This window comes from Monodon monoceros, unplaced genomic scaffold (assembly GCF_005190385.1).
Source record: "Monodon monoceros isolate NGI ecotype Baffin Bay Population unplaced genomic scaffold, NGI_Narwhal_1 Super_Scaffold_11, whole genome shotgun sequence".
Taxonomy (NCBI): domain Eukaryota; kingdom Metazoa; phylum Chordata; class Mammalia; order Artiodactyla; family Monodontidae; genus Monodon; species Monodon monoceros.
In genome coordinates, this window is record NW_021703767.1 from 4804065 (window position 1) to 4830879 (window position 26815).

Sequence of the window (26815 nt, forward strand, 5' to 3'; positions counted from 1 at the left end):
GGAATGAGTGATGCCGCCTTGGTTTAATTTAAAATGTTCCAGTAATAACTTTCAGACGTTACAACTCAATTTGATTTACAGAAGTCAGCATGAAGGGAATATTTTAAAAGTCTTACTCCTTTACGTTTAAAAGTGTTCTGCAGGATTAATTTGGCAACAGACAGCTACCCACTCCAACCCTAACCTTCTAGAAAAGATATGCCTCTAGGACATTTCTCCAAATGAAGTGTCAAATCTGAATCAAGCCAAATTTCCAATGTGGGATAATGGACTCTATTTTATGACCTTCTTCTGAGCCCCAGGGGTGCTTGGGCCCATTACACAGCTGGCTGGTGTATATTAAGTTTATTACTAAAGGGACTCGAGTGGCAGTGGGGTTTCTGCTCTGTGAAGCCTGAACCGCATTTCATAGGTTCTGGGGTTATTAATGGTGCATCCGGTTGCCTTGAGAATGTTCAAACTCCATTCTGTCATGAATACTTAAGAGCAAGGAGAATGTAATTCTTCTCTTTTTAGAGAAGTTTCTGTCACTCAGTGAATCCATTCTACTGCGATAGGCAAACTGTCAAAATTAATGAATTCCAGCTGAGCTTCGGTCCCTTAAGGGGAAAACCTCATGCAGTTGTAAATTAGCATTAATGCGACAGTGTATTTTGAACATGCTACATTTTCAGCATGGATTCGGGCCTAGAGGATGTCTTTGGAAAGAAACCGCTCTGGAAATCGTGTTTTTTGGTTTGGTTTTTTCAATCCTTAAGCATAGTTTTAATTTTTGGAAGAAGTACTCTATGGTAGATTATTAGGATTTTCTAGAAAAAAAAAAAAGAAAAGAAAAAGAAAGAAAAGAGTAAATAAGAACTGTAATCAAAGACATTTCAGTGGCAGAGTTTTCTTTTTTTCGTGTTGTGTTCAGTTTTAGTCTAAGGATATCATTCCTGAGCCTCTATCTAAAGGTAAAAATTACAAAGACGAAACATGACAAAGACTTTGAAATGAGCCCCAAGAAATACAGTGTACCTAGCTAAGCACATCTTACTATGAGCATCGTAGCCCATTATTCTGCAATGATGTCCGGATCAAAGGTGGCTAACTTTGGGACTTTGAATCTTCAGGAACTGAGCTCAGAATTGTGGGTGCCTTTGCCCCCCTTCAGAGGGGAGAGTACAGGACAAGTCTCTCATTCTCAGAGGGTCCTGAGCCCACAGCCCCTGTGTAAATGACTCCTGGATCAAACCCCATGTGTCTTCCTCACTACAGGGTTCAAAGTTCAATATGGTTTCTCATCCCTAATGAGAACGTAGCAATAATAGCTACCTATAAGATTTGTTTTGAGGATTCATGAAGTCTTGTATTAAACTACTTAGCATAGTCCCAGCACATAATACATATTCAGTAAATGTTAGCTATTCAGTTACACCCAAAACGAAAACAATAATAATAGATATAAACTAAATTTGAAGTTTAATAGTACATTTGGTGACACTCTCTGGCTAGAAATGAGGCTAGCAAGATGCACAAGGAGAGAGTACAATAATATCGTACACAGATACACCTCAGCAAGTGAAGGGAGCACACTCTCATCTTTGTACTGCCCAGAACACACAGCCTGAGATCCTGGATAACTAACCCCCTTCCACTCCCTGTGCCTCTGTCTTTTCCCCTCCTACGGTGTGTAACGACAGACCCTCTGGTGGCTTAATGAGACAGTGCGGGGAGAAAATGCTTTGGAATAAAAGCACTTTGGATAAAGTGTTCCATAAATGTACAGGTGGAATCATGAATCATTTGTAGTCAAACATTCATTTTAAGATGTTATATTTCACTGAGATTTATTTACATACACAACACAACACACACACACACACACACGCACATATGTGCCACACCACGTGGCTTGCAGCATCTTAGTTCCCCAACCAGGGATTGAACTCATGCCATGGCAGGGAAAGGACTGAGTCCTAACCACTGTACCACCAGGGAATTCCCTATTTACTTATATTTAATTGAGTTTATAGAACAGTCATGTATTTAAGAAATGTTTACTGAGATTCTACTACATGCTAGAAACTGTATAAGGAGTTGGAGATATATCAGGGAATAAAACCAATCCACTGTCTACTCTTTAGGAACTAAAGTTTTAAAGGGGGGGAGAGACAGACAATAAAAAAGGGTAATAAGTAAGTGAATGATGCAGGTGACAAATGCTGCGGAGAGAAGGTACAGATGAGGGCAGTTGGGAGTGCTCACTGTGGTGGAGACAACTTGAATTAGGGCCTCATCCAGGGGGCAGTGGCTCAGCAAAGCCTTGAAAAGGCAAGGGAATGAGCCAGGCGGTTTATGTGGGAAGAGCCATCCCGGGCAGAGGGAGAGTAATGTATAAAGACGCAGAGATCAGAGCCTGGGGGGATGCTCTTGACGACAAGAAGGCCACGTGGCTGGAGTGGAATGAGAAAGGGAAAGGAGCAGGGGGTCACATCTGAGGGGGAACAGTGAGCCTGGGTCACAGAGAAAGATGGTCTTTCATGTGAGAGAATGGGGGCCCTGGAAGGTTCTGAGCAAAGGAGAGAGAGGACCTGACATGTTCAACTGGACCACTCTGGCTGATGGACAGAGCGTAAGGGTAGGGGGCAGTGGTGGAGGCAGAGAGATCCATGGGGCAGCACCGTGGCAATCCAGGGGAGAGAGAGCAGTGGCGGTGGGACCAGAGAGGTGGCAAATAGCTGACTCTGAGGCTATTTTGAGGGTGCAGCTAATGGACTTCCTGATGCAGTGAATACAAAACATGAGCAAAAGAGGGGCATTGGGGAGGACCCTGAGCATTTGCTGTGAGCAACTAAGAGTGGATGGTCATTAGGTCCTTTATTTAAAAACTAATATTTTATGGATAGAATATTTTTGTATGTACCTTGTGTGGTTCTAATTTATCTCTTTCTGAGCCCTTAACAAATGTGAAAAAGAATCACATGGAAGAGGAGGAAGGTAAGCAAACTTCTTGAATGTGATATGTTAAGAATGTGGAATTAGGGGGAGCTTCCCTGGTGGCGCAGTGGTTGAGAGTCCGCCTGCCGATGCAGGAGACACGGGTTCGTGCCCCAGTCCAGGAAGATCCCACATACCGTGAAGCGGCTGGGCCCGTGAGCCATGGCCACTGAGCCTGCGCGTCCAGAGCCTGTGCTCCGCAACGGGAGAAGCCACAACAGTGAGAGGCCCGCATACCACAAAAAAATAAAAATTAAAATGAAAGAATGTGGAGTTTGGGATTAGCAGATGTAAACTATTATATAGAGAATGGATAAACAACAAGGTCCTACTGTATAACACCGGGAACTATATTCAATATCCTGTGATAAACCATAATGGAAAAGAATATGAAAAAGAATATATGTATGTGTATAACTGAATCACTTTGCTGTGCAGCAGAGATTAACACAACATTGTAAATCAACCATACTTCAATAAAATAAATTAAAAAAATAAAAGAATGCTGGATCCCAGAATATGGGTGTAACTGAGTGGACCAGGAGATTAGGGCAACAATTTACCAGGGTCCCAGTCAACAGATTTTTTTTTTTTCTCAAGTCTTAAGTGTTTGAGACTTGCAGTTAAGGCTCTGTAAGTGGGCTTTCTACATCTTACATTCCACCAACGAGAGCTGTCGGTGTCATTGCGCTCCGTGTTGGCTGACGTAGGGTGAGGTCAGACACGTTGATTCATACATGTGGAAGGCATTGTTGAACATGAGGGTTGGTTAGGGCTGCGTCTTCATTGGAATGATTGGAATGAAACACAGTCTCTAGAGAACACATTCACCTACCGATTTTGCTTTCTGCATGTTTTTCCTTTCTAAGATTTCTTCTAGTTTTCAGATCGGCATTCTCAGGTTCTCTGTTTACATTGAAATATTTAATTTTTCAGGCTCAGGTATCTATTTAACTTAATTGTTAAATTGGGCTATGAATGCCCTCCCTCCTTACCTTCTGCTATTTTTTTCATATAATCATATTACCATTTGGGGTTAAATCAGTATTTGGGGTTTGCACTATTATAATTATGTAAATATTTATACATAACTCAGCTACAGCTGAGCCACATAGCATATTATAAACACTTTCCTTTCTGTGATGGCTTTGTTTGTTCCCTAGGGTTAATAATTACTTACTTTTTTGTTTACTTAGTTTTCACTGCATGTGTAATTCATTTCCCAAATTCTCCAACAGGACAAGGTACTCCTTTTAATACATTCAGATACATCAGGGTCTTTGAACGTTTATTTATTTATTTTTTCAAAACATCTCTCTGGGAGCCTTCTTTCTGCATCAATCTGGACTAGTTTCCACTATACAGTTGTTGTCTTGGAATCCTTCAGAGTCACTCTGGAAAGTCCTTTTGTTTCTCATCACCTGTGTTTGAGCCTCTGTTTCCTGTATATCATATATTCCTCTTTCTTAGTTTGCTGCCTTTTTATTCATCTTCCAGAAGCTTTTGGAATAGGGTGCATGAGAGGTAAAGCTTTTGACTTTGCATTGTCTAAAAATGTCTTTGTTCACTCGCTTAATACTCTGGGTGTAGAATTCTAGGTCAGTCTGACGTCTTTTGCTATAAATGGTCACACCGAGGTTGAAGAGCCGGCCCTTGGCCTCCATACTGTCATAGATCACAACCTGACAGCAGCTTCCGACGGTGGAGAAACCCCAGGAGGATGGCACTTTTTTGTCCCAAAGAAGTGCCCTTCCTACCTCAGGGGAGACCTGACTTGGGTTATATTTAAGTGTTCACTGCATTATCTATGTACTCGATGCTGTGTAAGCACATGGTATACAGGGATGATAATGTCCCCTTTGCTTCATCCAAGGTATTGGTGTTTTAGCACTGAACAAAGTCACATAGATAGGCAATATCTTGAAGAAGCAAGGGCAGAAAATGCAAGAATGGATTAAGTGGTGTGAAAGTGCAGAGGATGGTGAAGTCAGGTGGGTACTGTGCAGTGTTCCCCAGTGTTCTGTGGGAAGATAGAGGGTTGTATCATACCTGAAACCCAAACACGGTTTGTTCCCATCACTGCTTTGGAGATAGTAGGCATTGCTGGTAACACAAAATAAATGAACATCTATGTTCCATCCCTGTTCACCCACCTTGCCCCCGAAACTCCATTACAATGACAGTAAAGGAATATAAACATCCTAAGGATAAAGAGGAAGAGAGGTAAAATAATGGCAGTCATAAGATGCCAGTGATGGTAGATGAGTGTTTTAACACACTGGAGAAAACTCAAGGAAGTCACCCAAGGGGAAGGCAGACAGTGACCAGGTCTCTGACTCAGGCTGGTGAATCAGAGGGGCTAGACTAGAGTCAGTCCTCTAAGAGTCTTTCTAATTCAAAAGATTGTTGCCACTTACAACTCAGGGTATATTTGCCATTATGAGAATAACCATTCATTTTAGCACTGAAACACAAAGTAAAACCCACACACTACCTGAAAAAAAAAGTACCTTAAAAATTAGACTTAATGTAAGTCCTTAGACCAGAGCAAAATGGAAAATTGAGTGCCCCTGAGCATGGTGAACTTCTAGCAAAAGAAAATGATGCTGAACACTGCCATAGTCAACGAGATTAAGAAGAATGCGTGTTTTATTTTATTTTTATTTTTTTTGCCGTACGCGGGCCTCTCACTGCTGTGGCCTCTCCCGTTGAGGAGCACAGGTTCCGGACGTGCAGGCTCAGCGGCCATGGCTCACGGGCCCAGCCGCTCCATGGCATGTGGGATCCTCCCGGACCGGGGAACGAACCCGTGTCCCTGGCATCGGCAGGCAGACTCTCAACCACTGCGCCACCAGGGAAGCCCCGAATGTGTGTCTTTTTATCATTCCACTTCAGTGCTGTCACTCAACACCAGAGTTTAAGATGTCTTGCAGGACTTGGACTTTACATTTTTCTATTGAGGTACCATTGTTGTCTCTGCTTTTAATTCATTTTGTTCTTTTTAAAATTGTTTTTCTTTTTAATTTTTTCTTTTTTTAATTTTTATTTTATATTGGAGTATAGTTAACAATATTGTGTTAGTTTCAGGTGTAGAGCAAAGTGATTCACTTATTCATATACATGTAGCTGTTCTTTTTCAAATTCTTTTCCCATTTAGGTTGTCACAGAATATTGAGCAGAGTTCCCTGTGCTATACAGTAGGTCCTTGTTGGTTATCTCTGTTAAATATAGTAGTGTGTATATGTCAATCCCAAATTCCCAGTTTATTTTGTTCTTTAATCATAGGATAGGTGACTCATTAGGCTTCAGTGAATTTCAATCTTTCCCTGCCATTAATAGTCTGATTTTATTGTTGCTTTGTTATTGTGTTTCTAGTTCATATTGCTGTGGTTTTGGACATTCTCTTTCTGTAATTTTTCCCCTCTCTCCAAGCCTTTTAATCTGCAGGAAGCAATTCTGTTGACATTATTATGATGTCAGCTCCATTTCCCACTCTCTTTTTCTGATGATTTTCTTAATTTATAATTCCTTGTGTGAATCTGCACTTATCCCTCATTCTTCATTAGTTTGTTCTACTTTTGTTCCCACATTTCTATGCTCCCTGATCCTAAGGAGTTATTTACATCATTTTGGTTTATTCATGTGCTTTGCTGCTTGTGATCATAAATCCCAGAGAGTCTTCTGCTTCTTTCAAATCACTAGCCACTTTCGTGCCTTTTGAAATCTTTGAGCTTAAAATGTAAGTGCTGGAACATAGCAAACTACACACTTATTATTCATTACAGAGGCTGCATTCTTCTCTGAAACTGTACACGTAACCGCCAGCAATGTTACTGAGGGTGACTTTCATTCATCTGAAGGGACAGCGAGACTTCATCTCTAAAATGAATTCCCTAGACACACATGGAAATAATTCTCTAGAAGGATATTGGAAACAATACTTAGACATTTTATGGGTAAAATATTAACATTTTTCTTATTTTTTTTCCTCCAGAGATTTGTAAAACACATAGCAAAATTGAACTTTTTTTCTTCCTTGTTGAAAAATCAGCACACATATTGGATAAAAAGAACATTCTTACACAGAGTAGCTAAAATCTCATAAATGTGTTCTTATAATATCCGAGAAATTCTTCTTTCAGCCACTAATTCTTGTTGTCCCTTAACATCTTTATAATGGAATTTAAATTAAAATAGATGATGCATACGAAATACAGATTGTTTTTCCTTAAAAGGAATCTTTTAGCTATATGTGGTATGAAAACCATAATTTTTTTTAAAGATTTATTCATTCAATAAAAATTTGAAGGCTTCTATTGTGTACTAGTCTGTTCACTAAATACAAAAGAATAAGGTTGCATCCTCTATATGCCGTGCCACTCTTGTAGATTTCAACAGTGTTGGAGACACACACTAAACAACTAAGCTGAGACTATGAATGAATGAAGCAAGAAGCTGACAGGTAGGGCATGGGGTCCAGTCTGGGAGGTAGAAGATCAGGGATAAATCCCTAAGGAAATGGTGTTTAAGCTGAGGGTCAAAGCATGAGTCTTAATGAGTTGGGTGAAGGATGGTGAGGTATTCCAGCAAGGCATTCAGTATCTGTGCTGGCTCTGAGGTGGGAGTGGGTTTCCCAAGGCACTGAGGAGGCTGGCCTAGCTGAACCCTAGCAAACCATCAGTATGAGGTAAGATTGAATTTTTTCTATGCACAATTTTTTAACATCAAAATATACAAGAAGGCAGATAAAATCTCAACAAAGAACATTGATATATCAACCCAATGGCAATCAGCACTAAAAAAGAAAGAAACCCAGTTCTCAATTTTCCTTCTGGAGTTGATATTCCTCCCTCCAATTCTAGCAGAGTTGCTTTATGTACTTTGAAGTTTTTATTAGATACATAAACATTTAGGATTGTCATGTATTCTTGAGTTGATCACTTTATCATTAGAAAAAACCATCTTAGTAACATTCCTTATCCTGAAATCTACTTTGATATTAGTGTAGCCACTCCAGCTTTCTTTTGAGTAGTGTTAGCATGGTATATTTTTCTATCCCTTTAATTTTAATCTACTTGTTTTTTTTTGTATTTAAAATGGGTTTCTCCTGGATTACATATTATTAAGTCTTGGTTTTTCATCAGTCTGACATTTTCTGCCTTTCAATTGGAGTGTTTAGGCCATGTATATTTAATGTGAACACCAATTTGGTTAGGTTTAAATCTACCATCTTGATAATGCTTCCTATTTATTTCATCCACTCTGGTTTTTTTTTTTCCTTTTGTGTTAATGGAATTTTTTTAATGATCAATTTTATCTACATGAATGGTTTAATATCTAAGTTTTGCTTTGTTTTTTAAGTGTTTGCTTTAGGGTTTACAATATAAATCTTTAAACTAACATGGCCTGCTTTCAAATAATATTACAACACGATGTACAGTAGAAGAAATTTAAGACAGTAGATTGTCATTCTCCTCCTCCCACCTGCCTTCATGCTGGTATTGTCATTCATTTTATCTCTCTATATATGTTATACTCCAAAGTACATTATCATCAATCTTGCTTTAAACACTAAATTGTCTTTTGATTATTTTTTTTAAATGAAGAAATGTGTTTTGTATATTTACCCATATATTTACCATTTTTGTTAGTCTTCATTATTTTTGAGAAGTCAAAAATGTCTATCTGGTAACATTTTCCTTTTGCCTGAAGGACTTCCATTAACATTCCTTGTACCGCTGATCCATTGTCAATGAATTCTCTAAGTATTTGGATGTCTGAAAAGTCATTTTTATTTTGCCTTCATTTATAATTTTTTTTTCCTTTGGCTGGGCATAGAATTTTAGATTGGAAGGTTTTTTTCTTTCTAAATAATACTTTAAATTTTCTTTCTCTTCACTGTCTTTTGGCTTACATTGTTTCTGATAAGTCTGGCATCATTCTTACCTTTGTTTCTCCACATGCTATGTGTATTTTTTTTTAAATGGCTGCATTTAATATTTTTCTTCTTTTTACTAGCTTTCAGCAATTGAATTATGATGTGTCATGGTGTGATTTTCTTTGTGTTTCTTCTGTTTGGTGTTCATTGAATTTATGGGGTATTTGGGGTTCTGGCATTCCTTAAATTTTGAAAATGTTAGATATTAATTCTTTCAGAAAATTTCTGTCTGACCTCCTCCCTTGTGGAATTCCAATTATACATATATTAGGCCACACGGTATTGTCTCACATCTCACTGATTTTATGTTTACTGTCTTTAAGCCTGTTTTCTTTGTCTTTCAATTTGTGTAGTTTCTATTGCTCTGCCTTCTGGTTTATTGATATTTTCTTCTGCAAGGTATAATCTGCTGTTAATTCCATTTGCCTGTGTTTCATTTTATATAGTGTATTTTTCATCTCAGGAAGTTTCATTTTTGGCTATTTTTATAGTCTCCATTTCTCTCATCAGTATTCCCTTGCTTTCCCTTACCATCTTGATGCTATTGGGAGAATATTTATAATAGCTATTTTAATGTCCATGCCTGCTAATTCTATCACCTGTCATTTCCGTGTCTGCTTCTATTGAATACATTTACTTCTGATAATAGGTCATATTTTCCTGCTTGTCTACAGTTGTTTTATTGGATGTCAGATATTGTAAACTTCACATGATTGATTATTGGATTTTGTTTCTTTTCATTAACCAGCATTGAAATTTGTTGGTTGTGCAGTTAAGTTACTTGAACTCAATTGAATGCCTTCTGGAATCCATACTGGGATCCCTTTTAAACTTTGTTATGATTAATTTGGCCCCCACGGTAGTGGTCATACACTTCTGAGTACTCTATCTGGTACCCCATATATTAGTTCTTTCCTCTCTGGATGGAATATGAACTAGTGCCTCCCCTGAGCTTCAGGGATTTTCCAGCTGCTCCTTTCTGGTGTTTCTTTGCAGCATCAGTAGTTTCCTCACACACCTGTAAATATCTGTCCACAGCTAAAGACTCACCAAAAGGAAACTTCTTCAGATTGTTGGAGTTCCCTCTGCACACAACTTCCGTCTCTTTGCTTTGTCAATCCAGTGTGCTTGGCCTCCCCAAGCTTCAACTCAGAAATTCCACCAAGTTCTATGTAGGTTTCTCCTGTTGGGATGATTTGTGAATTTTCTCCAGGCATTAAGCTGGATGCTAGTGGGCCCCATCTCATTTGTTTCCTTCTTTTACAGCTTACTGTTTTGTATTGCATGAATGTTTACATAGAAGAGGGTAAATCCACTTCCTGTTTTGTTTCATTTTGTTTTATCATGGACAAAGACAGAATTTCATAGTTTTAAGTTCTGGGTCATTATGAAGTTTTATCCAATTCTTATTTGGACAGTTCCGTTGTTGCTTTAGTGCTGGGGAATAGATAGAATGACTGAAATATATTAGAGTTAAATGCACAATTGCTGTAACATATGAGCATATTTTTATAACCTAACTTGGAATTATTTCATAGACGTTTGGAATGCTTTTCAAGTCATTATGAGACCATCCATTTATCTGCTTTCAGATTGTCTGATCAAGATGACACTAAATTTCAAAGCATTTATTCAAATGTGAAAACATTTTGGAGTCTCAGAATCAGCTAAGTGTTATGCTTTCTAGATAATATTTACCTGAGGCTTAGGTATATTCCTTTTCATTTGGGAAGAGCTTTATAGAAGCAGTTCATTTTACTAAGCATATACACTCACAGATTCCTATGAAATCAATAAAATTATTTTGATCCTAAATGGTATTTTCATTCAAAATAGATATACTCAATTTGCATGTTTTCTGATCTCTGTGAAGCAATTGACACAGTTGAAAACGGCTGGTTGACATTTCACAATGCTGTCCTTTTGTTTCTAAGGCATCATTTTCTCTAACATTTTGGCTACTTATCTCATAACGTCTTCTTTATCTTCATGATGTTTCTCTCTTTTCCCATTTCTTTAAAATATTTAATTTTTTAAAAATATTTAATGTTTTAAGTCAAGTATAGAATACATACAGAGAAGTGTGCATTTCACAGAGTACAGCTAAATGAAATTTTCATCAGCTGAACACATCAGTGTACCCAGCACCCAGATCAAGTAAATGAACACAGACAGCATCCTGGATGCCACCTCATGCCATTTCTATTCTCTGTGTCCACCCCATGAATAACTATTATCCTGACTCTTAACATCATAGATTAGTTTTTCCTATTTTATGCTTGGTATCAATGGAATAATAACGTATGCACTCATGTTGTGTCTGTTTACTTTCCTTCAACTTTATGGTTGTGGTTTCATAATAGTTTTGTAATTGTAGATTGTTCATTCTTATTTTTATATAATGATTTGATGTGCAAATATATAACAATATATTTATCCATTTTTTACTACTGATGGATATTGTGAGTGGTTTCTAGTTTGGGACTCACAAATAGTAATGCTGTGAATATTCCAGTGTGTAATATTTATGAGCATACGCATGCATTTCTGTTGGATAAATACCTATGAATTGAATTGTTGAGTCATAGGGTAGGCCTAGGTTTAGCTGTAGTAGTTACTGAGGAACAGTTTTCCATAATGACCTTACCAATTTACATTCCCGCTTGCAGTGTATGTGTTTCATGTTGCTTCACATCCTTGGGACACTCAATATAGTCTGTCTTTTCCATTTTAGTCATTGTTGTGTAGTGGTAACTCTTTGTGCTTTTAATTTGCATTTCCCTGATGACCAGTGACATTGAGGTTTTTTCTTTTTTTCATGTGCTTGTTGGCCATTTATATATTGGCCTTTGTGCAGTGACCCTCTAAGCCTTTTGCCCATTTTTAATTAGATTATGGTTTTCTTATTGACCTGGAGGAGTTCATTATGTATTTTGGGTGCAAGTCCATGGTCAAATATCCTTTGCTCACCTTTTATGTATTAACTATCCCTGAGGATCCATCTCCATTTTTTTTGTCTCTCCTTGATATATCTCACCCAATGATGGGCTTCAGCTTCCTTGACTGTGGAATCTCTGTCTGAATCGGAGATCTTGCACTCCGATTCCCAGCTGGCTAGTGGGTGGCCCCGAAGCAGTGCCCTCTTAACTTCAGTAGAACTGGCACTGTCATTTCCTTCCCCCAGCTGGCTCTGCCTTGTATGTTCTCCATCTGCGTTCATAGTGTAACTATGCAACCAGGCATGCAAGCTATTAAATTTGGATCACATTGACTTGTTCCTTATCCTCCCTCACTCTCGTTACTTCTGTGCCCTGCCCACACTTTCTGGACGGACCATATCAGACACACCTGTAGAGTTAGGCTCTCTCCTCCCTTCACGGCACCAAAGCCCCGGAGGGCCTGGGCCACCCACAGCAGCCCAGCCAAACTTCCTGCCTCCAGTTTTCATCCCCACCCCCACCCAGCGTTCACTTTCCAAAACGACAGTCTGGAAAATTGCTTGTTCTGTGTCAAAACTTTCATTGGCTCCCGACTTTTTAAACAGTTTTATTGAGATATAATTTACATACAGTAACATTCATCTGTTTGTACAGTTCAGTGGGTTTTTTTTTTTTTTTGGTAAATTCAAAGATATGCACAACCTTCATCACAGCTAATTTTAGACCACTGTAATAGCTTCAGAAAGACACACTGCGTCCTTTAGCTGTCACCCTTCTCCCCAGCCCCTCACCTCCACCCCTAAGTAAACCATTCATCTACTTTCTTTCTCTATAGAGTTCCCTGTTCTGGACATTTCATGTGCATGTAATCACACAGTACGTGCTCTTTTGTGACTCACTCTTTTCACTGAGCATAATGTTATCAAGAGTTGTCCATGTCTGTAACACATATTAGTATTTCATCTATCTCTATTGCTGAGTAAAATTCCATTGCATGGATATACCAGCTTTTGTTTATCCATTCTTCAGTTGATGGGCACTGGAGTTGTTTCCACATTTGTCTAGTATAAATAACACTGCTTTGAACATCTGTGTACAAGTTTTTGCATGGACATATGCATTCGCTTCGCTTGTGTGTATGCCTAGGAATGGGGCTCCCTCTTGTCCTACCGTCTTCAGAATTAAGCACATGCCTCTTAGCTTGAGATCTGACACCCCTTATGATCCAGACTTTATAATAAGCTTCTGAAATAGAAGCTCCCAGGATCACCCTCCAAGCCTCGGTCCTTAGCATGTCCCAAGGCCTTAGCAAGCACCAGGTACTTACTAGGTGCTGAATGTGTACGTACAGAATAAATGAATATAAAGAACCTCAAGCTTCCTCTCCCAAATCTGTGTCACTGTTGGTTCTGCCCTCAAGTTCCTGGTATCCAGTGTCCTCTCACTTCTCTCCTGCCTATGACAACTCAGTGTCCTACTATGTTAATGCCTCTGCCTAGAATCCGTTTTTCCCTCTCCTTTGGGAATCTACCCTTATCTTCCCCAGGTTGGGTTAGTTTCTCTATCATTTATGCATCTGTAGCACTTTGTTGATAACTCTGTCACAGCACTCAGCAAAATATATAATTATCGCTGATCTCGTTACATGACCATGGTACCCTCTAGACCAAAAATTCCTTAAAAGCAGTAGCATGACTCCTGCAAATGTGTGTAACTGTTACCTTGCGCAAGGCCTGGTATATAACAGGTGCTCAATAAATACTGTCACATGAATAACTGATTGTATCATTGCTTCCTGCAAAGTTTCTCCCATGTTTCTTCTTTTCACTTTGCCGTATGTGGATTTTAAAGAAAACAATATTGACTTATTTTTCTTTTCAGTGTAACATTCTCCTTTATGTTTGTCATGGGAGTCTTGGTTATACCATCTGTTATAACGATAAAAAAATATGGAGAAATCTGCAAACGAAGAAACAATTCTCCAAAGCCCCTTCCTTTTATGCCCTTAGCTTTCGTACGCCAGGATTTTATGCCTTGAATCTCACAACAAGATTCTGCCAAGCATTTTGTTTAGCTCTCAGTTAATAAACTGCAGTTATATTCAAGGAACTTTCACACACACACACACACACACACACACAGACACACACACACACACTCACAATTCACATTAAGATTGCCCATGCCCTTACTGGAGGGAGCAAATGTTACTGTCCTTAAAGTGCATTCAGCACTCCATAAAAAGAAGTACTATTATTTAAGCAGATGGATGGTCCCTTAGATGGAAGAAATAAAAGCTGTTGGAATATAGTTTGGGTTTTCTTTTGCCTGTGACCATATGATGTGTATCTTAGAAAGTGAGTTTATGTTATGTTATTAAACCCAGTGGTGGGAAATAGAAAGACTAATGTGAAATATCTAAAAAATGTAAGGAGAAATGACAGTAATCCCCCATAGGTCACTTATCTCTTTAACTACTAGGATTAAACATTTGTTTTGCATTTTTCTCACAGTCATTTAAATAATTTCATAGGCTGGCTCTTAGAATGTGGTTGACAATAGAAAACTATATATTTAATTAAGAAATATTTCTTACATACATTCACATTTTCGAAGACTGCTATTCTTAACAAGGCCACTTTTAGGACACAAGAGAATAAATTCAAATACGACTAAATTTTACTTAGTTTGAATCGCCTACAATTCAGTTGACAGAAGAGTAACGGGGGGGAGGGAAAAAAAGAATTGAGGTGGAATTAGCCTCAAGAGTGACAGTTACCTCGTTCCTAGCAATATGTTTGGGGTGATGTTAGTTTCCTAAAAAGCTCAAAACCACAGTGCTACTATCAGCATTTTTATTTGAGCTGAAAGCTACAATGTTTAACTATTAACTATGCTTCTGGTCTGAACCAATTTCTCAGTTAGCAATGCTTTCCATATTCTGATTTATGGAGCATTGCTAAAGGCTTTAGTTATGGTTGGGGAAGAAAACCATCAAACAGTTACTACTTGATGAATACCCCTGCCTGTCTTCTCTGTCACTTTTACAAAGTGTAGTTTTCTCTGCCATTTTTTGACTAATGGAGTTCACTCTGCTGCCAGCTCAGAGATAGGCAGCATGGGCCGTGGGCAAACTCGTGGTCACCGCTAGTTACAGAGACCAAGAGAAAGCAGGTGGATCTCCAAGTAAGCTATCTGGAGTAGGGCAAATCTCATGAACACAGCTTCCCCACGATTTGGCTTTGTACAATAAAGGCAGCCATGCAATGAAATAAAATCTTCATCAGGGAGGCTGAATCCTGGCTCTGCAACCTCCTACCCTGAATCCTTGCTTCATTGACAGCCCCTCTGAGTCTCCACCTCATCCTCTGTGGAGCAGAGCCTGGGCTCAACTGGCAGGACTGCTGTGCATAGGAGTAAATGAAATAACACTTCAAGTCTCATAACATTGCCTGACATGGCTTGGGCACTCAGTAATCGTTACTCTCATCTCTGCCCAGTGAGATTAATTCTAAATGTCTAGGGCTTCTTTACTCTCTTGTGACTATGTGACCTGGTAGGCATTTGTTCTTAGAAAACCATATATAAACACGAGTGTCTAAAAGGTAGGTCTTCACGGCATTTATACGCCTTTTGTTTAATATTTGGATTCCAGAAACTGAGTTTCTTTGCTTCATGTAAAGGACACTCTACAACTGTAAATGAGGGCAATGTAAGCAGTCAATAAATGCATGAAAATGTTTGCAGACACTTTATTTGTGGTAATTAAACTAGAAACAAGCAGCCCAGGTCAGGGAACTAGTTAAGAAAATCACATTATATAAATTGTGCAGGTGCCTATAACTTATCGTCTGCCCTCTGTATCTGTAGTTCCTCCGCACCTGAAGATCCAACCAACTGCAGGTGGTGTAACACGGTAGTATTTCCTATTGACAACAATCTGTGTATAAGTGGACCCACGCAGTTCAAACCAGTGTTGTTCAAGGTCAGCTGTACTTAACGAAGTCTGTGAAACATGGCATTATGTGTGCGAAACAATGTTATGAGTATGAAACAGAGTCTGTAAAAACTGCATGTTTCATGTGTGCACATTATGACATAGTATAATTATATAGGCATGTAGGTGGATGGGCCAGAAGAGGAAAATCGGAACAGAATCTGCCATAGGCTGGTGGAATTGAATGATACTTTGTTGAAGTTCTCTTTATCATTGCAACATATTTTCAATAAAAAAATGCATTGTTGATTGGATTTGATTTTCAGAAAACCAACTGTCCTTTTTAAAATGCTTTACATATGATCTTCAATTTTAATTTTTAAAATGTGTGGCTAATTTCACTCCAAGTTAGCTCTCAATGTACCTTTCAACCAGAGCAATTTGCTCCTAGCAACCAGATCTAGTTATTCAGTCATGTAGCTGCTTCTTCTTAAGCCGCCACGGGATGTTCTGCTCTGTGCCCCAGGTAATAGTGTGAGCAAATGACAACGTTGTTCTCATGGGCCTTACCTTCTAGAAGGGGAGACAGACAGTAAGTGAATACAAAACCCGATATAAATTCCAATAGTGGTTAGTACCATGGAGACAGAACAGGGCATGGGACACAGAGCTGAAGAGTAATCTATTTAAAGTTTAAGACCCAGGATAATGTAACTCGTGTACAAACTATGAAGATGGTGCCTCTCTGTCCACAGTGGGTTGAGCAATTTCGAATGATTTGGTTTTAGTTGAGCCTCGTGTCTGTTTCTCAGAATAACCTCTTGATGCCAGTTGATCGAAGGACGAGTTCAGAAGGTGCACTTTACTGACGTATTCTTGTGTTGTCTTCTTGTAGTTTTCAGTGAGGACCTTCACTCCAGCCTCTACTTTGTCAATGCATCTCTGCAAGAGGTAGTGTTTGCGAGCACCACGGGGACCCTGGTGCCCTGCCCTGCTGCAGGCATCCCTCCTGTGTCTCTCAGATGGTACCTAGCAACGGGCGAGGAGATCTACGATGTCCCCGGGATCCGCCACGTCCACCCCAACGGCACTCTCCAAATTTTCCCCTTCCCTCCTTCAAGCTTTAGTACCTTAATCCACGATAATACTTACTATTGCACAGCTGAAAATCCTTCAGGGAAAATTCGAAGTCAGGATGTCCACATCAAGGCTGGTGAGTACGGCTCCTCAACCTTTATTCGTTCTCTGCCTGCTGGGGGTCCAGGTGGGCAATGACAAATATTAAAATGCCATCAGCTGAGAACCAATGAAAATCCTATCCTTAGTTCACTCTTCTAATGGCTGCCTTGAGATGTCAGAGTGCCTTACATTTTTGGAATGAAAACTCGAAATTAGTGGTTCTCTTCCTCAGGGAAACAAGCATGCAGAGGCCTGCAAATATCACCTCTAGCTTTTTGCTGACTGACTTTTATTCAACATTTCTGCTATTTGGACAAGACACGTCAAAAAAGCATTCAATGCATTTGTAAACCTTTGCAACTCTATTTCTGTAAGTCACTAAACACTGTGGAAGTGGGGAAAATCCTGCTGTGGCACTGACATTAAGTTTGCAGTACAATTCTTGGGTCAGTTTTAACGTTGTCACTCAACAAATATTCCTTGAGCTTCTATTTTGATTCAGGCACTGTGCCAGGTGCAGGGAGTAGATGGGTAAAAAGGCCTGGTACATGGCCTCATGGACATAGTACTTATGAGGGAGTCAGGCAATGGACAAATCAAGTTGGGTCAGAGTTTATAATGGAGAGTTGGCCTCTGTCCCAGGCACTATGACATTTGCTGAGTATATTGTAAAAAATTGGGGAGAGAGAATCATCAGCTGAGAATCCATGAAAACCCTGTCATCCGTTCAGCGCGATACTGATGGCTGCTTTGAGATGTGAGAGCATCTTTTGACTGGATTTTGGAGTGCCTTACGTTGCTGGAACTAAAACTTGAAATTAGTGATATCAAGTTAGTAAGGTCTAAACTATATCCCGGACTTACTGTCTTTTGACCAGTTGATACAGTGACTGAAACTTTCAGTGCGTCCAAGCTCATTGTGTTTGTTTCTTGTCTCCCTCTTCACTCCTCCCTACCCAACTCTGTCCCAGAGGCAGGCAGCGTGCAGAGTGAGGAAGACAAAGGGAGAACAGAGGACAAGGAATTTTACTGGAATAAACCGTAGCATCAATGTTTATCGTCAGTAAAATAGCATCAGTCTAATATTCTTCTGTTCCTTGTGAAATAAAAAGGGCTCTTTTAACATTTTTGACTGTGTCACATGTTGCTGGAATGTTGTTCAGTAAATAAACCCTGAATTAGTTATGTTCCTTTTAACATCATCCTGTATTTTAATTGCCATAGATACAAGCCAAACCAGGAATACAGCCTGAGGTTCACAGACGTCAAAAGTTGTACATACAGGACATATTGTGTCATTCTATAGATTTAATAAAGCCCCCAAAAACATACACACAGCTAGACACCAGTTAGAAAGCAGTGTTTTTATCATTTTTTTAAGCCTAGGCTTTCAAATCCTATGGTAAACTGACATAATGGAGTGACTAGGAAAAGAGAATGTGACCTTGATTATTGACGTATACACCAGGTAGCTGGGGGAACTTTGTAAGAATTTCTGCAGCAAGTGTGGAGGTGCCATTTGAAGACATCACAACACGAGCAAAATATGAAATGTTTCTGAATTCCTGCATGTGATCTCTTCGATGTAAGCAATCAAACATTAGACTGTGACTCATTCTGCTAGCTAGTCATTTCCCAGCTATATTTTGATCTCCATGACATGCTCATGAATTTCAAGACATGCACAAAAATGCATTTAAGAAAGGAAGAAAAAGGTTGGCTTTAATCAAGAGATATGAAAAGTTGATACTCCGAATAATTAAAATGAAGCAAATGAAATTTGTATAGGAACTTCTAAACCTGACAAACAGGGAGACATCGCGAATGCCTTTTACCTGGCAGGCTAACAAGTTTAGTGGTGTGTCATAAAAACATCTTCATAAACTACAAAGTACCACTTATAGTAAAACCTGGAACTTCAAACAGCTATACTTGTCTGTATTAATCTGCTGTTTCTGTCTTGGGTTTCCTGTCAGATAAAAGAATTAAATGCTTACTTCTGTTTTAACTGCTATTTTCTAAATTTCTCATAGAATTGATTGTCTTTGCATGACCACGTAGGTTTTAAAGGGATGGAAGTTCCATCATCTTGTCTGGCATCTATGCTACCCCTGCCCCTTCCACTGAGTTATGTGATTTCTGTCTGTGTGCTGTTATTCTTGACATCTAAGGCCCATCATACACATGATTGCTCTGTCAGTTTGAACTTACAAGATGGATAGTCATGTTGCCCCATTGAAATTACCTTTCTCATTTAATTTTACTTCTTAATATGAACACATTATAGTTGTAGTAGTCTTTTAGATTATTTATTGGATGCTGGAAAATCTGGTTTCATCACTTTTATGTAGATGCTAGTACAAAACTGGATGGCTGTTCAGAAGGGCAGGTGAGGGATGTGTATGTTACCCAATGATGGCTGTAGTGCAGGTTTGAGTGGAATGAGCACTGGCTTAGGGGTATCCTCCTGTGTATCGGGTCATCTGAAATGTCTGTGTGCCTCTAGATTGGCATTGGAATTTTCCTGGAATAATCCATTAGGTAAATGGCTTCATCATCTCTCCTTTGTAAGTACAGGGAATTCTTATTCTTAACAGTTTTCAGTGACTTTGACTTAGGTCTGACTGTCAACAAAACAGGGAAGGTTCATACATCTTGTCTCCTTAATCAGCAATCCTAGTTCTCCTTCACATAAAATACTTTCTTGCCCTTTTTGTTCTAAGGAGTGAAATGCACATGGATCCCTTGAAGCAGTACTGCCCTGCCCATGCCGCATTTCTACTTAGCAAACGGTAATCAGCTATATGACCTTGGTCAAGTCAAAACATTTCTAGTGATTGTTTCCTCCTTAGTGAACTGTGCTTAATAACATTTGACTGGGGCCTCTGCGTATGGCCGAGATCGAGTAGCAGAGACAAAATGTACCCTTCTATCTGAAACAACAACAGCACACAGACAGAAATCAAATCATCAATCTAATCAGTCTAATTAAAAGAAAATATCAGAAGAAAGCTGGAGTAACTATGTCAATATTAAACAAAGTATATTTCAGAGCAAAGAATATTACAAGGGCTAAAGAAGGTCATTTTGTAAAAAAAAGTTGAATTAAGAGGGTATGACTATTATAAATTTTATGCACCTATAAGAGAACTTTAAAATACATGAAGTAAAAGCTGATAGAACTGCAAGAAGAAACAGACAAATCAAAACTTATAGTTAGAGATTTCAATACCCCTCTCTTTTTTTTTTTTTTTTTTTTGCTGTACACGGGCCTCTCACTGTTGTGGCCTCTCCCGCTGCGGAGCACAGGCTCTGGATGCGCAGGCTCAGCGGCCATGGCTCACGGGCCCAGCCGCCCCCCGGCATGCGGGATCCTCCCGGATTGGGGCACGAACCCGCGTCCCCTGCATCGGCAGGTGGACTTCCAACCACTGCGCCACCAGGGAAGCCCCCACTCTCTTAATAACTGCCAGAAATAGACAGAAAATAAGCAAGAATAAAGAATACTTGAATGGCATTGTTAATCAGCTTGACCCAATTGACATTCAGATACAGAACATTCCATCCAGTGATAGCACAATACATATTCTCTTCAAGAAAACACAGATATTTACTAAAATAAATCATATTATGAATGAAACAAGAATCGGACGAATTTAAAAAAAATAAGTCATATAAAGTATGTTCTTTGACTACAATAGAATTAGAATCACTAACAATAAGATCTCTGGGAAATCCCCAAATATTTGGATACCAAATAACGCACTTCTAAATAATCTGTGTCAAAGAAAAAACAAAGTAAATGAGAAAGTATTTTGAGCTGAATAAAAATGAAAGTACAACATCTAATAATTTTGGGCATGCCACTAAAGCAATGCTTAGGGGGAGAAATTTATAGTTCTAAAAACTTACATTGGGAAGGAAAAATGGTCTCAAATAGAGATCTCAAGTGGTCTTAACTCCAGAACAAAGAGCAAATTAAAACCAATATAAGCAAAAAGGAAATAATAAAGATTAGAGTGGAAATCTCTGAAGCCAAAAGTTGTTTTTTTGAAAAACATCAATAAAATTGGTAAGCTGGCCAGACTGAAGAGGAAAATAAGAGAGAAGACAGATTATCAATGTCAAGAATGAGAGGGGTTACATTACTATTCTACAGATATAATCAATATATATGTATAATCATCAATATTCTATAGTAGTCAAAATTATACAGATATTTAAATTATAATAGAATTTTAAGAACATGGAGATGTCAATAAATCATATAACTTAGATAAAATGAGAAAGTCTTTGAAAGAAATAAAATGCCAAAACTCATTCAAGAAGAAATAGCTGAATAGCTCCATATCTATTAAAGAATTAGAATTTGTAATAGAAAAATTTCCTACAATGAAATTCCAGGCTTAAATGGATACACTCTTTATTCTACCAAATATTTGAAGAGGAAATAATAAAAATTCTACACAAATTCTCCCAGAAAGTAGAAGAGGAAAGACTACTTCCCAAGTTATTTTAGGAGATCAGCATTACCACGATACTAAAACAAAAAAAGACAAATATTTCTCATGAATATACGTGTAAAAATTCTAAACAAAATTTTAACAAATTGAATCCAACAACATATAAAAAGGATAATACAACAACATATAAAAAGAGCTTATCTCCAGAATACAAGGTAGGTTTCACATTTGAAAATTAATCAAGGCAGTTCACCACATTAGCATATTAAAAACCATGTGATCATTTCAATAGGTGCAGAAAATCATTAACAAAATACAACATCCTATTATAATAAAAACTCTCAGAAAACTAGGAGTAGAAGAGAAATTTGATTAAAAAACAATAAAAAGATCCTACTACATCTAACATCATACTTAGTGGTGAATGATTAAGTGCTTTCCCCCAAATATGAAGACTGCAAAGATGTGTGCTTTCACCACTTCTATTCAACATTGTACTGGAGGTTGCAGCCAATGCAATATAGCAAGAAAAATAAGTAAAAGACATCCTGATGGTAAAAAATTCATCTGTTTTAATTTGTAGATTCCAATCATTAATTTAAAAAAAATCTGATGGCCTCTACAAAAAAAACCTACTGGAACTAAGTGAGTTTATCAAAATGGTGGTATACAAGATCAACACACACAAACACACAAATTTAAATACTGTTTATAATAGCATCAAAAAACAAGAAATACTTAGGGATAAGTCTGACCCAAGATGTGGAAGACACTTCCACTGATAATTACAAAACATTTCTGAGAGAAATAAAGAAGAGAAATAGTATTTTATGAGTTGGAGGATACGGTATTGTTAAGATGTCAGTTCTCCCCCAAATGATCTATAGATTCAATACAATCCCAGTGAAAACCCAGCAGCCTTTTTTTTTAACAAATAGGAATTAATTAGTTGATTCTAAAATTTATATTGAAATACAAAGGACCAAGAATAGCCAAAAGAACTCTGAAAAATAAAAATAATAATTTAAGAGGGTTAATGCTATTTGACTTTAAGACTTATTATAAAGATAATTATTATAAACATAAGTAATAGAATCCAGAAATTGGTCCATACATACATGGACACCTGAAATTTGACAAAGGTGCAAAGGGAATTGAGTGAAAAAAGAAAGTTATTTTAACAAGTGATGCTGGAAAAAGTTTATATCCATGTGCAAAAAACCAAAAAAGCTTCAGTCCACACTTTGCACTGTATACAAAATTAACTCAAAATAGATCATAGATCTAAATATAAATCAATAAACTTTTAAATAAAATATTGGGGGAAAATTTTTGCAACCTTGAGTTATTTAAAAATTTCTTAGATGTGACACCAAAAGTTAAATCCATATGAAACAAATTGTTATATTGAATTTTATCAAGATTAAAAACTTCTGCTCATTTAAAGATACTGTTAGGAGAATAGAAAGGCAAGCCACTGCCTGGGAGAAAATACTTCCAAGTCATATATCTGTTAAAGGACTTTTATCCAGAAATATAATGAAATCTAAATACTCAATCATAAGAAAACAAACACCCCTATTTTAAAAAATGGGTTAGCAATTTGGAGAGGTAGAGCAACAGAAAAGATATGCAATGACTAGTGAGCACATGAAAGATGCTTAGCATTATTAACCTTGAAGGAAATGAAAATTAAAACCACAATGATATAGATTCCTCTGCATATTTAAAATTAAAAACAATGACCGACCAAGTGTTAGTGAGAATATGTAGCACCTGGGACTTTCATAAACTTCCGGTGGGAATGTAAATGGTACAGCCCCCTTGAACAGTTAGTTTCTTGAAAAGACAAACACCTACCATATATTCCATCCATTCTATACTTCGGTACTTACCCTAAGCATATGTCCACACAAAGAGTTTTACATGAATGTTCATAGCAGCTTTATTTGTAATGGCCAAAAGTGGGTGAAAGAAGTCCATCACCAGATAAATGGATAAATTGTTACTTATCCACACAAGGGGATGAAAAGGAATGGATTATTGATAAGACAGTAGCAGGGAGGCATCTCAAAGTAGTTATACTGAATAGAAGAAGCCAGGTGAGTATATATGTCTTATATGATCCCATTTATATAAACTCTAAAACATGCAGACTAATCTATAATGACGGAAAGCACATCCATGGTTGCCTGTAAAGAGGATGGGAAGGGGGGACTCCATAGGAGAATAAGTAAACTTTTGGATGATGGATCTATTTTTATCTTGGTTATGGTGGTGACTTCATGGGTATGGACATGTGTTAAAACATCAGTAAATATGTGCAGCTTATTGAATGTCACTTATATCTTTTAAAGTTGGTTTAAGAAAAAGCCAGTGATAGCACATGTCTGACCTATTAGAGCTGTCTTGATGTTCATATAATAACAGTAGCTAATAATAGCTGCACATATGGTGGGCATCGATATACCTCTCTGCCCAGATGCCACATTAACCCCCTTAATTGTCTCTTGCATCCCCATCACGCAAAATGGTCTTGAATCCCTGGTCACTGGTGATTGAACTGATGGAGGGCAGTTAACCAAGCTAGTCTGTCAGTTCCTGTATCCTCTGAAACTGAAATCTTGAGAGAGAGATTTTGGGAACTGTGGGCCAGACACCTTCCATCTTCCACGTGGCCCAGAAAAGCAGAGGAAGCCTGTCTGTGGGGAAAGAGAAGGATGAAGCCAGAATCAAAGGGACACAGGCTGCGGGGACCTTCCCAAGGCCCTCTTGCAGGTTCCAGAGCTTGTAGTGTCTTCAGCCCAAGGTAGCTCAGGTAGGCTTCTCCGGCCAGCAGTCAGAGAGACTCAGACAGGTTATGTGCTAGACATTGTGCCAAGTCCTCTAGAGACATCCTCTGTGTTCAATGCACAACCGTGTGAAGTAGATGTTATTTAGATGAAGGACACAGAGGCCTCCGTGAGCCTGTTGCTGGCCGTTCACAGCGGCTGTGGTCGGGAGGCTGGTTTGGCTAAACAGCACTGGGCCAGTGCCTCAGTCTCTGGAATATTTTGTGCTCACCTCCACCTTTCCTCTTCTCCCTGTTTCCTCTCTGCCTCCTCAGTCCTTCTGGTCCTTCAGGGCCAGCTCAAGGCACCCAGATTCCCTCCTTCCCTGAACTCCTGTTACCTTCAGTCATTTTCAGGACCGTGCATTTCAGTCTTTGCCTGTTTTCTTCCAGGTGTTCTGCCATGTGAATTTTCTTTCTTTCTTCAGTTAATTATTTCATAAAATGTGAGGATCTCCTTAGTCCCTGAGCAGTCCTTGACATGAGGGTGTGTTCAAGATGTAACTGAATATTTAAAGCATCTCCCAAGTTAAGTAATCAGCTACAAAATAAAAGAGCAACCTCCCCCGCAAGTTTCTATAAAAGTGATGTTGTGCCTTAGGGTCTCATTGTGCCTCAGATAACCATTGCCCCAGTAGGATGGACATCGGGCATAGAGCCCTCCTACCTGCACAGAGTCTTCTGGTGTACCTAAGGCATCCAACCCTCGGACATTTGTTTATGCTTTATCACTTCAGACATAAGGATCAAGGGGGTTGGGAGCAATCTGAATCCAGCCTCTCAGGAAAGGACCTGCCTTCCTCGGCAATGCCCGGCGCTGCGAACTTTCTGCATCCCGTCTTCCCACTTCCGCTGATTGCTGCATAGGCAGATTGGGATCAGGGCTGACTTCATGGGATGGGGCCAGTGTGGTCACACAAGGCTGAGGGCCCTACGCTCAGGCTTCAAGCTCTCCTGTTGCCATCTTGAAATACTAATGCTTCTATCTTTCCATTTGTGTTTTGTGAGTGAAGTGTGATGGGAGAATGGAACATGCCCTGGGAGCTTGGTTTCTCAGCTCTTGGAGAGTCCTGTCTCATGCCACGCCACCTGGGGTGGGTTCCCAGCCACCCTTTCCTCAGGCTCTGGGTGCCCCAAGCCCCATTGGGCCTTCACCTCCCTAACCCCACCCAGTGGCCACTGCTGCCCCTCTGATCCCTGGTGCCCTGAGCCCTTCGCAGCCTCTTCCTCCTCGCCCCATCCAGCAAACACTAGCACCCTGCATCCAGTGGAGGCCTGGGCAGAGGTATGGGTGGAGTGGGTACACAGTGGAGTGTGGGGGAGCCTGTCTCTGCCCCAGGCTAGCAGCACCACAGTGCATTAGCAAGCAACTTGCTGGAGGTAAGCCTCTTGCCCACCTCCCGTTCTCTGTAGGCACTTTCTCTTGTCCCTGCCCTTTCCTGTCTGAGACACAGAACTTGGCTCCTTTCCTTGATTTCCATTAAAAATTCCCCCACCATTTGTTGCCGTTTGTTTACTGAAGGTTTGGGGAGATGGAGTGACTTTATAGCTTAGAAACACACATCAGCAAACACAAACTTAAATTGGACTCCTACACCTGCTTAGGTGACCCCATCCCTGTGATAGTGAGCTCTTTCTGTTGGCCTTCGCCATGCTCATGCTGTCCAGCCCCCTATTCTGTTCTCTGCTCCTTTTCCTATTCTCTGTCTTCTATTCTCCCACTAGGACCAAATTCTCATTCATTGATGAGTTTGATTAATTCATCTGTCTCTTTGTTGCCTCTTTCCAATTTATGACTGTAGACCTCCACTCCCTCAAAAGGGCTATTTATCGAGGTGTTTTTCTGTACAAAGTCAGTTTCCCCCTCTGCGTATAACAGTGATGTTTCTTGAGTACCCTGAATGATTGCCCAGTGGACCTCCTGCAGATGTGGAACTGCCACCTGGACCATCACATCATATTGCACAAAGAGTGCAGGAATGAGGGTCTCAAAAGATTCCTAAATTTCTGAAAGTCTCTCTGGTTTGGGATAGGAATGAAAAATTCTCCAAGTTGGGAAAATATTATATAGTAATATTTAAAAATCAGTACTGGGAGCCATCCTCTTATCAATACTCTTAATAATGACATACTCTGATACTAAACTACTTAGCATATCACAGAGCTAGCACCGATCTTAAAAGTGCTTCTTCTGGAGCATTATTTACGTCTGCCTATTAGGAGATTTCCCTTTAGAAACTCATTCTTATATCTGTTGGTATGTTAATTTCTTTTGAAATTAATTTCATGGCCAGTTTTCTTGACACATATTTGTCCAATAAATGACTAAAACTTTCAGAGAGCTAATTAGATGGTAAGGTAAGTTGTCTCTGTGGATAACTTAGAAAAATCATAGACTTACAGAATTCAGACCTTGAATCTTCCTATCCCAACCCCTCATTTCAAATTTGAGAAAATAAAACTGGAGAAATAAGTCTTTCGCCCATATTTGTAGAGCTGGAGGGAGGCATAACCTGGATTAGACACACCCACGTCTCCTTATCCTGGAAG

At 39.1% G+C, this 26815-nt stretch overlaps 1 protein-coding gene across 1 annotated transcript in view; it reads left to right on the plus strand.

Annotated features, from left to right (window-relative positions):
• DSCAM (DS cell adhesion molecule) overlaps nucleotides 1–26815 on the plus strand; it is a 744700-nt gene that overhangs the window by 108981 nt on the left and 608904 nt on the right. Inside the window, exon 4 of the mRNA XM_029214644.1 lies at nucleotides 16689–17006. Within this exon, the coding sequence (XP_029070477.1) occupies nucleotides 16689–17006 (318 nt within the window). The remainder of the gene's footprint in view (nucleotides 1–16688; nucleotides 17007–26815) is intronic.